Here is a 15605-nt window from a genome sequence, read left to right as displayed (position 1 = left end):
CCTGGGCTCATCCATCGTAAAGTAACAAGAATCAATCAATACAATAGCCATTTCTCTTCGCCTATGTATTACTAAAACGAATTTAAAAGAAGTTTGGGGCAAGAACGAATATGCAAGTTCTTTTCCCTTCACTGGTGATTTATTTATTTATTTTGGCTACACCCACAGCATATGGAAATTCTGAGCCAGGGATCGAATCCAAGCTGTAGCTGTAACCTACGCCACAGCTGTGGTGATGCCAGATCCTTTAATCCACTGGGCTGGGGATTGAACCCACGTTTCTGCAGTCGGATTCTTAACCCAGTGTCACCATGGCGGGAACTCTGTGACTGGTGATGGGACGCACAGCGATTATAAGGTAAAGACTGAGATGCTCCTTAGCCACCACTAGCGGTAGTTGACCCACTTAAGTCGGATGAGACATCTGGTGTTTAACTTCAGAAATGTTTCAGTTCTCAGATGGTACCTGAAGTACAAAAAGCCCACACTCACTATTTCATTTGAATATCGTATTTACTAAGGGAGAAAGATACACTGAAAATGCTATAGAAAGAAATACACAAAACAAGGTCATATCTAAAGTATAATCGCAATAAAGACAAAGGCAGTTGCAGGGTGTGGCGCATCAGTTCCGATGATGTCCCGTCCTTTGTTCGCTGCAGCCACTGTGAGGAAGGGCAGGAGAGGCAGCATGTGTCCTCCAGAGAATGGCGTCTGTGGTTCTCCTCTCCTGCCGTGGCCGCTTGGCAGCGTTGGTGCATTTGTGATTGGACGGAAAGGCCGCGAGCACAGTTCAGAACAAAGGATCACTCTCAGTACAGAAACCACACTCCTGACCATTTTCTTTCTTTTTTTATTGTGTTAACTGATGTGATGATTTGTTGAGTTACTGAGTCATTTTCACAGTATTCAAAATGGAGAGCAGTATTTGGCTGGACTTGGATAAGATACGCCTAACACGAGTTCCGCTGTGGCTCAGTAGTAATGAACCCAACTAGTATCCATGAGGATGCGGGTTCCATCTCAGTAGGTTAAGGATCCGACATTGCCGTGAACTGTGGTGTAGGTCGCAGATGCAACTTGGACTCAACCCTTAGCCTGGGAACTTCTGTATGCTGTGGATGCTGCCCTAAAAAGACAAAAACAAGAAAGAGATATGTGTAACAGAGGTAAATTAGCCAGAATTGGACATTTTCCTGTTTAAGGCTTGATGGAGTTGTCACCAGAAAAAGTAAACCTAAAATAATTTTGGAGCGCCCTGGTGGCCTACCAGTTAAGGATCTGGTGGTGTCACTGCTGTGGCTCAGGTTTGATCCCTGGCCTGGAACTTCTGCATGCCAAGGATGAAGCCAAAAAAGAAAAAAAAATGTAATTGCTCATGTCCTGGATTTTAGAAAGATTTTGAGCTATGGGAAATGAAAACTGTTGATAGTCAACACTAGCTTCTAGAATAAAATGGGGCTAATGGAAAGGCTTCTTTGGGAAGAATGGCATTAAATGTAAACATACCAGAGATCCTGAGGCACCAGCCGAAGGACCAGACTTAGCTGTTAGAGGACCAGGGAAAGATCTCATTCCCCCAATGGATGGAGAATAGTGAAAATGGACCTTGACTCCTTGCGATGAATCCACTCAAGTGGGGGGCAAACCCGCATAACCTTGGGGCCTTCTATCCTCACTTGTGCCTCTCGTGAGGTAAAAGGTCAGAAGTTCCTGTCCTGGGCATGGTCCTCTTAGGAGGGGCTGGTTCACCTGTTCTCCGTGGAGGCAGCTCCAGTTTCTAAACAGCAAAATGGTAAGGGTCGCCGGGCTGCTTCTGTGTGGTGGGGAGAGCAGGGCTGCGCTGCAGTGGTTTGTGGCACTCAGCATCCGTCAGGGGAGGGTAGTACTGCCGGTAGCAGATGTAGGCGAAGGTCAGGCCCATGGCAGATCCAACCAGGACGTCTGTGGGAGAGGAGAGAGCAGCCTTCTCACTCCCGGAGCCGCACAGCAGAGGGCGCCAGCCCCCAGGCTCTTCTTGTTTGGCTGCAGAGCCTCTCCATTGCAGGTTTAGGGCTATTCAGGCTTTCTTAGTTTTATCATATAGATTGCAGGATTATTGTTATCAGATTATTTTCTAAAGGCCAATTCAAAGCATACTTTTAAGTTTAACAAGGCTTTTTCCGGGTTCACTAAATTGAATTTCGTTTAATTCAGGAGAGTCCCAAAGGTTCTCTTAATGCTATCAACAAACCCCTTCTCACCATTTAAAGGGGTCTGGAGGAAGGAATCACCTCTCCAGGAATTGTCTCTCTGTGGAAAAATTTAGGTTTTTTAGGGCTATACCCACAGCATATGGAGGTTCCCAGGCTAGGGGTTGAATCGGAGCTGTAGCTGCTGGCCTACGCCACAGCCACAGCAACACAGGATCCAAGCCGCATCTGTGACCTACACCACAGCTCACGGCAACACCGGATCCTTAACCCACTGAGCAAAGCTAGGGATGGAACCTGCAACCTCGTGGTTCCTAGTTGGATTTGTTTCTGCTCTGCCATGATGGAAACTCCAATGAACTTGTTTTTTAAGATAATAAGTAAATTAAGCTTTGAGGTTGGTTGTAAAAAATTTCTTAAGAGTTTATTCTGAACTTAAGATGCTGCAAAATCATGGAAAAATTAGGATATTCTTCCTTGGTAATTTCGTTAAAAGATAGCAGGGTGCTTTCTCATCTCCCACATAGGACAGCTGCACACTCAGCACATACCTGGGGGAGGGTCCCCTGTGCCAAGTGCTGGGGAGAAAGGCCAGAGGCCTCCAGGGCCCGACTGCCTCGCTCACCTTGCCAGTGATGCTTGTAGTCACAGGTGCGGGACAGGGCAATCACAGCTGCCAAGAGCAGGGGTGACAGAAAGGCACAGAACCGCCAAGATTTTCCTCGGCCTCGTGGCGTGAAGCAGTGCAGCTTCCCTGCCAGGTAGAAGGAGGCAAAGGCCAGACCAGCAAACGCGACTAGGAGAGGAAAGAACTCTCTATGTCTTTGAAGGGAAAGGGGAGGCCTCGGGGATGAACACGTCATTAGCCCTTCTTCTAACTTCTGGCTTAGATCATTGATCTAGATTATCAGTTACGAGGGAGAAGCAAACAAAAGGGAAACCAAAGGACAGTGTCCCAAAGAGAATAGTATCTACCCTAAAGACAGTGTTTGGAATACCAGTGGCCGGCTCTGCGCAGGTCTTAACTTCCCAGTGCCTGAGCTTCCTCCCGTACAAATGGGAATCCCCAGAGTAACTGTAGCCAGCACACTGGGCTGCTACCATATCCAGCGAGGCTGGAATCTAAGATGCCTTCCAGAGTTCCCGTCGTGGCTCAGTGGGTTAAGAACCTGACTAGCATCCATGAGGACATGGGTTTGATCCCTGGCCTCGCTCAGTGGGTTAAGGATCCAGTGTTGCTGTGAGCTACGCAGTAGGTCGTAGCCGCGGCTCAGACCCTGTGTTGCTGTGCCTGGGGTGTAGGCCAGCAGCTGCACCTCTGATTCGATCCCTAGCCCGGGAACTTCCATGTCCCGCGAGTGCAGCATAAATAAAGCAAAAATAAATAAAATGCCTTCCAAAGCACCTGACGTAAAGTAATTCTTCAGTAAAGGTAACATTTTTATGACTAGTACAAGATTGCAGTATTGAGGCAAATAATAGTCATAAATAAAAAGTTCAAATTTCATGGGGTAAAGTATTTCCTCTGTCCCTGAATATTTAATAGTCGAGGTTCAAGACTGTTATTAAAGAAGGGGGGGGGCTCTCCAATTTCCAGACATGAGAACAAGAACACATGACATGTTCCCATCCTCACAAGCTTCCTAGGTTAAAATTCTATGATCCCAAAAGAAGAAAGAGCATAGAAGGAGAGGCCACATGCATTCATACAGGAAGAATGTCCACTGGGGAAGCTCTTCCGGCCCTCGTTGACCACGTCCTTATCGCCAGTGCACACGGAGTCAGGGTGGGCTTGGCCATCGGGGAAGCAGCGGTAGAAGAAGTCTGGGCGGGGCCTGGGAGAAAGAAGCATGGTGCACCTCTAGAAATTATGTCTTGCTTGGGTCAGACAGCAATAATCCTGTTAACTGTCCCTCAAATAGTGTCCCAGGCAAAATAAAACTGGATCAGTAGTCACAATTAAGAAGTCTTATTTCCAGGGTCAATACTTAAATTAGACCAAAAAAAAGGCACTGTAACACATGATTACTTTTTTAGGGCAAAGAGCGAGTCAAACTGCAGCTTCTGGGGATGCTTTGGGGTGCGCACTCCGTGTCTGTGGGAGATGCTGGTCTGAGCATAAAAGTGCACAGGTGTCCCGGGAGGGGCTGAGGTGGAGCTAAGGGAGGAGGTGGTAAATGGGAAAGATCAGACAGAATAAAGAGAAAAGCATAAGGGGAAAGATGTGTCTGGAGTCTATTAACCACCTCTCCTGAGACGGGCACAGAGGCTGGCTCTTGTCACTTACCTCCCCACTATCAGTTTTACTGTGTTGGTAAAGACACCATTTAGAGCCAGAGCAAGGCTGGCAGCTGGAAAATAAAGAAACTTGCTGTTAGTAGGATCTACCTTGAAAGAGTCGTATGGTCGCTGTCTCATTAAGAGAGCAGCTGTGGTTTCTATAGAGCAATAGTCAGGCTTCACCCAGAGCTGAGTATAAGAATAATTCTGGGAGTTCTCATTGTGGCTCCGTGGGTTAAGGATCTGGCATTGCTGTGAGCTGTGGTATAGGTCACAGATTCGGTTTGGATCCCGCATTGCTGTGGCTGTGGTGTAGGCCGGCGGCTTCAGCTCCAATTAGACCCCTAGCCTGGGAACCTCCATATGCCACGAGTGCGGCCCTAAAAAGACTAAGTGTTATTAGATAAAGTTGCTAGCAAAACACACACTAACCCTTCTCTAAGGCCACTGTGCTCTTTCCCTGTGAATTTTAAACAGAGTCTAAAAATGAGGTAATAACCTAGATCTTGGTGACAGGTAACAAAAAGTATAAGTGAAGACCTTGGGAGTTTCCCTTATGGCTCGGTGGAAACCAACCTGACGTATCCATGAGGATGTGGGTTCAGTCCCTGGCCTCGCTCACTGAGTTAAGGATCTGGTGTTGCTGTGGCTGTGGTGTAGGCTGGCAGCTGCAGCTCTGATTTGACCCCTAGCCTGGGAACTTCCATATGCCGCAGGTGTGGCCCTAAAGAGGAGAAAAAAGAAAATTCTGGCCCTCGGTGACCACTCTGTTGTGGTACACAGACAACTTCTGTACTCAACTGAAGACAAATAATCCAGTGCCCTGAGACATACCCAGTGAACCAACTTCTTCTCACAGGTGGAAGACAGGGGTGACAGAATTAGTTTAGGAACACAGGTCAGTGGCTCCCACACACTGAGACTGCAACCCCAGTGAGGGAATCCGTCATCACCCTTCCCTCAGCACTAAAGGGAGACACCAGCCAGGAGGGCTGGCTCTTACCCAAGCAGGCTTGTTGGCTGTCTGCTGTGTCTGCCTTCTTGAGACATTTGGCCAGGAGGATCAGAGACAGCGGAGAGAGAAATGCAATAACCTGAACCAGAATATGTCAGAGGTTAAAACACAAAAGATAAAATCGCACATAAAACTTCCCACAAGTATGAAAATAGCTCCTACAAGAGAAGGACGGAAGTGAAGGCACAGCTCACCTGTTAGACCTGTTACCCTGCAAATGCAGTGTCCAGTGTCTGTCTGCGCTAAACTGGGCACACAGTACCACCAGGAGCACCCTTCACCCGTATGCTAAATGACCAGTTACCCCGGGCACCCTAAAGCGTCCTCAGAACCCGTATCTTGAGCCAGAGTGGACGGGCACCTTGTTCTGTAAACCTGGATCTTAAATACAAAGTTTTAGCACATCAACAAAGGTCATTTTGGAGCCAGGATGAGCCCCTCCCACTTCCCAGCATTAAACTCAACGAAGGTCAAAAGGAAGGCTAGTTCTCCACGCACAAACATCGGCTTGGTAGGGAAATACTCTGCTTCAAAGTACGGATTCCGATAAAGCCACATCTCCTCGGGTTGGATGAGCCTCTGAAAGGGCGGGAGCAGCTCTGTTACCCTAAAGGGGGAACACAAAGGTGCAGGCGCGTCGGCAGCTTCCCGGAAGCGGGCGGAGCCCGGCGGGGAGGCGGATCTGCTCTCCACCGGCTGGCCTGGCCGGGGGTTGCGGGGCTGGTCTCTGGGGGTCCGAACCCAAGTCCTTACAGGAAGGCCGCAAACAGCGCGATCCGTACGCCCACCTCGGCCCCCAAGGCCGCTGCCGCCAGTTTCCCCATCACTGGATGCGGCTGACGTGGCTGCAGAGAGGAAGGTGCTGGGGTGGTGGCAGCGAGGCTGCACCCGGTGTCAGGGGCGGAGCAAGGCGGGGCGGGACGCTGGGAGAGGGAGGGGCGGAAGTGAGGAATCGCCACTCGCATCCGTCCCCCTCCCATCGCCTCGTGGTTCTCAGACTTAGTACTTTGCAGAGGCCCGGGCCTTCCTTCCGTGGAAGCCACGCAGACCCCACGTTTCCGGATCCAAGTGTCTTAGCAGCGTAGCACATTAGCACGTGGCTCCCTCCGTACACCGCTCGGGAGCCGCCGGCTGTAGGCCTTGCTGGCTGGGCTGGACTTTCTGGGTGTTTCAACCCCCCCCCTCCCCGCCCCGGCCCAGAATGGCCTCTTGCCCGTTGAGTTGCAGCAAGCACTTACAGGCAATGAATAAGTCCACATGTTTAATTTGGACATACAGGACAATTTATTTAAGTCGGTCTCCAAGCAAAATCTGAAATCAGTGGAATGTCATTAAAAACCTTTCCAAATTAATCCTCACGGAAGCAAAAAACACATTTGAATTCCAAAGTATTTGTAAAATAAAAAAGGGCAACATCTCAGTAAATATACAAAAATTATATGTTCCTACCAGCACGCACAGTAGTAAGAAGCTTAAATATTACAAGCAATCCTAAATATACTATAACTGGTCAACAATAAGCTATCTATATACAGGTTAACCAAGCTTTACACATTTCACACTATGCAATAAAACATAGGCCAATCAACAAAATCCCCAAAATATCATATATCTTGAAGTCTATGTGGCAACATCAAGTCATTATACAGTAATGCCCTAGTGAACCCCCCCAGGGAGAATGAACACCAATCCCTTAGTGTCAGGAGCTTCTAGCCAAGTCACAGAAACTCAAAAGAGATTGACTTTAGTGAATATTGATGCTTTGTTATTAAAGACTCAAGTCTCAAGTGATTTAGGCAAAATAACATTTCACAGGATCTACAAAGTTTATTACAGATAAAGTACAGAAATAACCAATCTACAAAGGTCATTATAGATAAAGATCACGAGGAAATGAAAACAGAATCTGTAGGTATCTGTGTGTGTTGTGCAATACCACAAGTGGATACAAATGAATTTCTCATATCAATTCCAATTTTGCACACACCCTTGTACATAAAAAGAACCTTATTAGCCAGTTATAATCTTCACTTAGCATCGTGGTTATTGGTGGCAATGTGATTTTCTTTTTTGACAAAGGGTATGTGACAGCACAATGAGATAAAGAGCAGTATTAGTGACAACAAAGTAAAAGTGAATTTTATCCAGTCCACTTCTAAACTGTCAAGGATACCACATAAATCCCTCACCGAGGTAATCTGCTGGATACGGAGAGCCACCCGCACACAGCGGAGCTCTGTGGAGGTCGGGATAGGAGCTCGGGCCCCAGGGCGCTTTCTGGCCAATGAGCAGATGCACTGATGCCACACAGGCAAACTAAGGACCGAAGAAATGACTTTGGCAACTATTCATCTTTTCCCTTTTTTTCTTACACGTTAATGACTTGGAGAGGCTACCAAAGGAAGGTAATTCTCTTCCTCTCCCCTTCATACATTAAGTGCCACAAGCATCTGAACTTGTCACTTAAGCAATGGACTGAAAGAGGAAAGAATGGAAATAGGCTTGAAACACACAGGCTACACACACCCAGCATTTCAGGAGTGTAACATTAAGTGCAAATTTCTGTTTTTTTCCCTACACAGGCGTATAATGAAAAGGTGCTTGGGGATAGGGTTGACAAAATGACAAAAGAAAGAACAGACACAGGGAATCCTTGTGTAAGTGCTGCTGGTATTTCATGCAGGAGCCTCTTCCCCAAGCGTGTGCACTGAATCCGGCCCGTGCTGTGAGCCGCCTGCGGGGCTCCCCTTTCACCCACGCCAGAGGGGGTAAAAGACAAAAACAGGATACAAACAATGCTCGCTACTTCATAAGTTTTAAAAGAACTGTAAAATAAGGAGAATCTGAGGAGTTTCAAGTACTTAAAAAACCTGAATTCAATGAGGCAGAGGTCTCAATGTTAAAGTGACGACTTCGTACCTGTGGTAAACATCATCATTCCCCCCCACCCCCGTCCCCCCGCATAACCCCCCTTCTCCCTGAACCCCACCCCAGATAAGAGCTGGTAGACTTCAGTATATACAATTTCCAACTCTTCCGTATTTGTCAATTCATGGCAAAGCTGTCTAATTACATCTCTTCCCGAGCCTGTCTGAAAATGAAGTGAGTTCTACTCCTTGTTTACAAATAACCCAAGACGGATTCAAGGTGGCCCAAGGCCAAAGCAAATGATCACATCTGCGGCAGCCTGGACAACTAGGGGCCTAGACAGATCAGCCTTTTAGGAAGTCATTCAAGTCTAATTCACACCGCCCAACGATACAGCAACTCCCCCGTGTCACTGTACCTCACAGATGTGAGCTGTCCCAGCTGTAAGGACTCCGTGGTGACTGGCTCTCTTATCCTGGCAGGACAAGGCATGTGGCAGCACCTTGACTGTAAGGTGACTGCTAATGAAGAGCTTTATGTTTAAAATGCGACGAAGGACAAACAACAAGTCCCCCGTGGTCCCGAGACCGTGTCCCACCCAGCTGGCCCGTTTCCAAACTGCAGACCCAGATCTGACCCTGATTGGAGCTACTCAAGGAGGAAACTCCACTTTCCAAACCAGGAAAGAAGGCTGTCTGACAGCCCCGCCTGTCTGGGTCCTTCTGGCGATCATCTCAGTTGCACCCCGCCACTCACGGGCATTTCCAACACTCTGTGGAAATGGCTGCAGGGAGCTGGGAGCAGCCTCCTGCTCCCCACCTTTTTTTTTGTTTGCTTTTAGATGTGTTCCTGACTTGAACACACAGAAATCTCCAAGTTTCAATAATTCTCAGAGTCAGCCTGTTTTCTAGCTTAGGCCAGAGCTAGGATAGGGTGGGAACTTGATAAAAGAAAAATGAAAATGAAAAATGAAAATAAAACCCACCTCATTCCTCCCTCAGCCTGGCTTAGCTATTCAGGAAGTGATGGGCTTCCTCGGGCTTCGGCTTCCAGGACTGAAGGGCCACCGGCCCCTCAGCCAGCCGGGCAACTCCAAACCACCCTCCCACCACCAGGGCCCGGAGGTCTCCTAGGATTTCACCTTTAGCTCTTACAGATCTAATTTCTTGAGCTGATTATCAAACATTTTACATCTGCTTTTCGCCCCCTAAGAATCAACATAAAAAAACAAAACCCAACACCATTATCCCATGCTTCTTTCAGTTATTTCATTTTCAGACAACCATAAAAACCAACCATTTATGCTCTGACCCCATACAGATTCAAGTTAACAAATCACCTCAGACTACGAGTGAGCGCCAGGACCTCCGCAGTGTTCCATCGGAGGAGCACCGGCAAGCATGCTGCATAGGTACTATGCACGCAGAAAGCACAGCTCACTGCTTCTCTGCTGCCATATCCTGCAGCTTTAAAACACACAAACTAGGTCCACAGTGACACCACGGAGGTGTGAGGAGAGCTCCTTGGCCCAGGCATGGCCATGACCCCCTTTCCAGACCATTAAAGAGCACTCACAGACAAAGACTCCAGAGCTACAGTTAGACATTTTGTTTTCCACCCTGATTTCTGAATTGGCAGAACAAACCTAATACCCCCCCTTCCCCCACAAAAAAATTTTTCTTAAATCTCAGCAGAGCTCTGTGACAGATATAAAAACAAAATGTGACACAATGAAGAAGCTGCATCAAAGTACTTAAACCTAAGGTATCTGTAGTCTAGAGGATATACCCTGGCTTACCATATAAAAGTCATCAGATATTAAATAGCACTAAGTCCAAAACAAAGCAAGAGATAAGATTTCATGTTGGATACTGTTTCAACAAGAGTTGCAGTTCAAATATTAAAGGAAATCCTTCATGTTAGTAAGTTTAAAAAAGCAAACATTTATCATATACATATATAAAATAAAGTTTTAGTATGATAAAACCTAGAATTTCTTAAATTATTTTTTAAAAGGACTTGAAACTATGTAATTGCTCAAGAGCAAAGTTTAGTGTTTTGGTGAGCTTGCGGCAGTCACGTTTGGTAACAGGCATACTAGCATTTTCTATTTTGCCCTTTCTTTTGGTACCATATCTAATCAATAGACTCATTGGAGGTCCAGTAAGTTACCTCAGAATTATCTGCTGGAATCAGGCAAATGGCAGTTTAGGAGCTTTAAGTAAAGGAATTGTAGTGTTTTGTTGTTGCTTTTTTTTTTGTATGTTTTGGTTTTTTTTTTTTTAACAATAAAAAGAATCCATTATAATTGCACATTTACATACATACAAATTAAAAAAAGAAGAAGAGGCACAAAACAGATTTTTTCCCCCTTTTTCCAGAAAAGAGCTCTAACTTGGTAAGAAAAAGGAGCACACGTGACACAGGGAATGTGGTGGGGCATCTATCTTCCCGACCTTTATGTGGTTAATGGGTTCTTCCTGAGGGAAAATAAATGCTACCACGTACCAGCGGCTGTAAGCAGTCAAAATTCACAGAGAAAATTAACATTCACCAAGCTAACCCTAGGCTGCTACTTAGTACAGTGTGACAACGACACCAGACACCACTAATGAGTTTACACGGGGAACTCTGGAATCTACACGCTCCTAAGCACTGAAAGCAAGTGAGCCCTGTGGGCAGGCATCTTGGTCCTCTCGCCCCTGTGCCATCCAACCGGTTCTGCTTTCTGGGGAGCTTTCCCGAAGCGCTGCTGCCATGAAGTGTGGCTCTCCCATGCCCTGTCCCAGTAGAAGTGCTTCCCCTTCCTCAAAGGGGGCAATTTTAAGTGCTGGGTAAAACTAAATAGAAACTGCTTACATACAACTTGGGGATACTCTCCCCCCCCCAAATTAGGAACTAAAAATCTATTCAAATATAATTCAAATTCATTTGGGTAGTTTTCACCATGAAACATGGCTGAGTGGTCAGCTGACAAAAGGAATGTTTGATTGGGAGAGGAAAGCAGAGACAGAAAATAAAATGCCCATAATTCTCTCGAGTCAGACCAGGGTCTACGTTAAATTCGATAGAAAATGGTGCTTATTTGATGCAACTTTTGGTCTATGCCTTTTGTCTCCCTTTAGCTGCCCTTACCAGTGTGTCAAAATAACAGGAATGACCATTCTAACTATGCATTCATATCCACATAAACACACTTCATCAATAATAGCCATCATCGATGGGAAAGCATTTCAAACTCAGTGAGGGCATCCATTTCTTTTGTTTTCTCCAAAACAAACAAACGAAAAAACAAAACCACATTATATACCTTTCAAGGTAAAGTTATCCTATCACAAAGCCCACCTGGTTTAAGACCATGGAGGGAACATCCACCAAGGCCTTTTGTTTTCAGAGGCCAGACTCCAAGCTCCCACGAGCCCTTCTCTGAGACTGGGAGACACTTGGAAGGGAGAGAGAAGCTCGCCTGCCTGCTGCTCAGGAAAGAGGCAGAGGAGAGTGTCATACCCTTTCCTAGAGGGCATTCTCCAGTTCCTACTGCAAACACACACACACACACACACACACACACGTGTGCTCACACTGATTAGACTCTGAACTACACTTCTCAAAATTTTAAACAATGAAAATAAATAAAGGAATGATGGCTACTTTTGCCTTTTACACCCAAGGAATACATCCTAGACTTTAGATTTATCTCATTAACAAAACTTTCTTTTCTCTTTGTTCTTATTTTAAAAGCCAAGACATCTCTTTTTTCTAGCTGCAAAGGCATTGAAGCACAATAAAAGGCAAGAAAAGACCATGGGCATCTAACCCGCCACAAAAGAATCCCCCAAACCAACAGAACAGAACTGGAAAGCCAGACACCGCCAACGGCCTCTGTCTGCACCAACTGGTCCCCCAGTTTCACTTTAATCAGGCAGCGCGGCCACAGAGGCTGTATGCACTTTCGCAGTCTCTTCTTGCACTGACGCATCATCTACTTACTTTTTTCTTTTCCTTTTTTCACTTAAAGAAAAAGAAAAAAAAGGAGGATCACCAGCCATCTATTCTTTGATGTCTTCTCCGGGATCTTGCGATTCCAGTTTACACTTGATCTTGCTCCAGTACTCCGGCGACACGGGAGACACAGGGTCATGTTCAGAGCAGCAGAGTCGGCCTTCCAGTACCGAGGGCACCAGGGCCCCCTTGTCGTGATCTTTACAGAATGAGCGCGGGCAGAACTCGCAGAAGGAGACAGCTGCGCTGCTGCACTCATCGCACTGGTGCCACGGGCACTCCCACTTTCCTGGGGGGCGGGGGAAGCAGTGGGACAGCCCAGTGAGTGTCAGTCCCCATCACCCGTGATGCACCCAGCTCCCACCTTCTTCTCTGACTGGAGACTAAATGCAAGTCTGGGCCAGCTGTGGGCTGGCTGTACCCTCTGTGTGGCTGTGAGCTACTTCCTGGAGCCCAGCCTGTAGGAGCCAATACTCACTTCAGTAATAAAAAGTGAGACCCTGCCCCTGCTGGCCCACAGGCATCCCACATTAGCAAAGAGGCAGGTTTTTTGGTTTGGTTTGGTTGTGGTTGTGGTTTTTTTGCCTTTTAGGGCCGTTCCCAGGCTAGGGGTTGAACTGAAACTGCAGCTGCCGGCCTACACCACAGCAAAGCAGGATCTGAGCCAGGTCTGTGACCTACACCACAGCTCACGGCAACGCCAGATCCTTAACCCACTGAGCAAGGCCAGGGACTGGACCCGTGTCCTCATGGACACTAGTCAGGTTTGTAACCAGCTGAGCCACAGTGGGAACTCCGAGAGGCAGGTTTTTCACTAGCAAAATTTCTGTCTGCCATCGCTGCAGCTCTAGCCAGTGTTTCCTGACCCTCGAAGCTGGACTGCAGAGCCTGGACTACACTGCGGCACACACGGCGGCTGGCGGAGCCCGAGGCGGGAAGGGCCTGGGGCTGAGCTTACCGTAGGGCGGCTGAGGGAGGTTAAGGCAGAGGAGGTGGTAGGCTTTGGGGCAGTCCTTCCTGTCGCACATGACCAGCTCTCCACCGTCTCCACACTGGAAACAGTAATCTTCGTGCAGCTGCTTGGGCTCTGTTTTGACTTTCCGTCTCTTCTGCTTTAACTTAGCATTTTTTGCCTTTTCTTCAGTTGTTGATGCACATGCCGACTGGTGGGAAAAAAGGGAACAGGGTTTTAAGGATCACAGGGCGTGAAGCTTTGCATAAAAGGAAACTCCACAACCTCACGTTGATTTAAATTCATCTGTTGTTCCGTTACCTCAAACGCCAGGAGGGCTTATCCCATAACAGAACTGTAATAAAAATAAGGCTTCATTTCCACTGACTTTGGAATAGGTTCCTTCTCTTTTTTCAAATAGCAAGGACATTGAGATATAACTTATAAACTATAAAATTCACCAATTTAAAGTATATAATTTGATGGCTTTTAGTATAATATGAATTTTTTTTTTTGGCTGCCCCAAGGCATATGGAGATTCCCGGGCCAGGGATCAAATTTGAGCCACATCTGTGATCTATACTACAGCTGTGGCAACACCAGATCCTTAACCCACTGTGCTGGGCTGGGGATTGAACCTGGGCCTCCATAGAGACAAGCCAGATCATTAACCCCCTGTGCCACAGCAGTAACTCTCCTGTGAAAATTTTTTTTTTTTTTTGGTCTTTTTAGGGCCGCACCCACAGCATATGTAATTTCTCAGGCCAGGGGTCAAATCAGAGTTGCAGCTGCTGGCCTACACCACACCTCACAGCAACAATGGATCCTTAACCCACTGAGTGAGGCCAGGGATCAAACCTGCAACCTCATGGATACCAGCTGGGTTCGTTATCACAGAGCCACAATGGGAACTCCTCTCCCATGAATTTTTTAAAAAAAGTTTTTGAAAAGGATTTTGCTAACTTCAAATTCAATCAAAAATACAAACACATTTTCAGAATGACCCACAAGCTATACCAGGCCCCACTGCCCATGGTCCCTGAAATGGACTTGAACAAGCAGGTCCCCGGCTCTCAGGCCATGGCCCCCGTACCACTGACCTTCGGCCGAACGCCGAGGAAACCACTGCAGTTCTCAGCCCCGCAGTGGCACTCCGTCCTGCCATTGCCCAGACAGTCCAGGTTGTAATTAAATGTTAACTCCATCCCTAGAACATAAGAGAAAGAATTATTCATACTGGCAAAAACACACCATCATAATGAAAAAAGCCCATTCTGACATGAAGATTTTTCTTTCTCCACACTGAAGACAAGATGGGAATAAGGAAAAACAAAAACTAAAACTAGAGGAAAACATCCCCATCCTCCAATGACTAAAACAGAAATAAATATTCCACAAAAGCCATCATAGCCTTTTCACTTACGTGGTCAAAGACTATGTAACAGAGAACAAGGACCTGAAATCTGAGCTCAAGAAAAATGGTTTCTAACTCTCCCCTCCCTCCTCTTTTTTTTTCTTTTTTGGCCACCCTGTAGCATATGAAGTTCCCAGGCCAGGGATCAGATCCAAACCGCAGCTTTGATCTACGAAACTCCCAATCCTTTAACCCACTGTGCTGGACCAGGGATTGAACCTGTGTCCTGGTGCTGCAGAACTGCTGCCCATCCCCTTGCACCACAGTGGGAAGTCCATAGCTCCCTTTTCTAAAGCTAATTTACACTCATTTCCAAATGAACAATATGACCATGGAACTGTGACAACCATACTATTTCCACTAATTAATGCCTTACATGATGATCAGAAAAGAGTTCAAAAATCCAGGTTTACTATATACACCAAGGACCCAGGGATGCAAACTAGAAGCCCCAAGCTTTCTTTTAGCTGGGCTTCAACGATCCACAGTGAGTGCCAGAAACATACTTTAAATCTCTTTTGGAGTTCCCTGGTGGCACAGTGGGTTAAGGATCCAGTGCTGTCACTGCAGTGGCTCGGGTGTAGCCAAAAAAAAAAAACCCCCAAAAACATACACACCAACCCACCAAATAACCCTTTTGGCTACAGCATGTCTCTTCCCACCCATTTTTCTACAAACTTAACAAATGAGAAATTAAGGTTGATGTTAAGATGCTGGATGGGTAAGGAAAAATGAAAGCAATAACTGCATCAAAAAGCTTTTTATGTCTAATTTGAAACAGACTGATCTTTCAAACTAAAAAACAAAACCACCGCCCCCAAACAAAGAAACCAGCTGATGTTAACATAGGCTAATTACTTTTAAATATTTTTTAAAAAGAAA

The 15605-nt window shown here is 46.5% G+C and overlaps 2 protein-coding genes across 13 annotated transcripts in view; both read right to left on the bottom strand.

Moving 5' to 3' along the window:
* Positions 1-295: 295 nt before the first annotated feature.
* On the bottom strand, positions 296-6423 carry PLPP5 (phospholipid phosphatase 5). 6 transcript variants are annotated; one of them, XM_047772476.1, is made up of 9 exons: positions 6241-6420; positions 5986-6094; positions 5476-5566; positions 4480-4543; positions 4222-4350; positions 3903-4027; positions 2818-2988; positions 1753-1944; positions 296-466 (listed from the first exon to the last, which is right to left on the bottom strand). In XM_047772476.1, the coding sequence occupies exons 1-8, from the start codon at positions 6309-6311 to the stop codon at positions 1781-1783; spliced, it is 924 nt and encodes a 307-aa protein (XP_047628432.1). In that variant the 5' UTR covers positions 6312-6420; the 3' UTR covers positions 296-466; positions 1753-1780. The 6 variants fall into 6 exon arrangements, with proteins under 6 accessions (XP_047628432.1, XP_047628431.1, XP_047628437.1 ...); XM_047772475.1 differs by lacking the exon at positions 296-466 and adding an exon at positions 499-1129; XM_047772481.1 differs by lacking the exon at positions 296-466 and adding an exon at positions 499-1129 and having other exon boundaries at positions 6276-6342.
* Positions 6424-6747: 324 nt separating this feature from the next.
* The window catches only part of NSD3 (nuclear receptor binding SET domain protein 3), a 110584-nt gene continuing 101726 nt past the window's right edge, over positions 6748-15605 (bottom strand). For 6 of the 7 annotated variants that reach the window (XM_047772454.1, XM_047772453.1, XM_047772456.1 and 3 more), the window contains 3 exons: positions 14410-14516; positions 13316-13520; positions 6748-12646 (listed from right to left, as the gene is read on the bottom strand). In XM_047772454.1, the coding sequence (XP_047628410.1) occupies positions 12405-12646; positions 13316-13520; positions 14410-14516 (554 nt within the window). In that variant the 3' untranslated portion in view covers positions 6748-12404. Of the gene's footprint in view, positions 12647-13315; positions 13521-14409; positions 14517-15605 lie in introns of those variants that run through there. The other variant, XM_047772460.1, reaches the window with a different exon arrangement.

This window comes from Phacochoerus africanus, chromosome 3 (genome assembly GCF_016906955.1).
Source record: "Phacochoerus africanus isolate WHEZ1 chromosome 3, ROS_Pafr_v1, whole genome shotgun sequence".
In the NCBI taxonomy this organism is placed as follows: Eukaryota; Metazoa; Chordata; class Mammalia; order Artiodactyla; family Suidae; genus Phacochoerus; species Phacochoerus africanus.
This window is presented reverse-complemented; position numbering and strand designations above follow the sequence as displayed.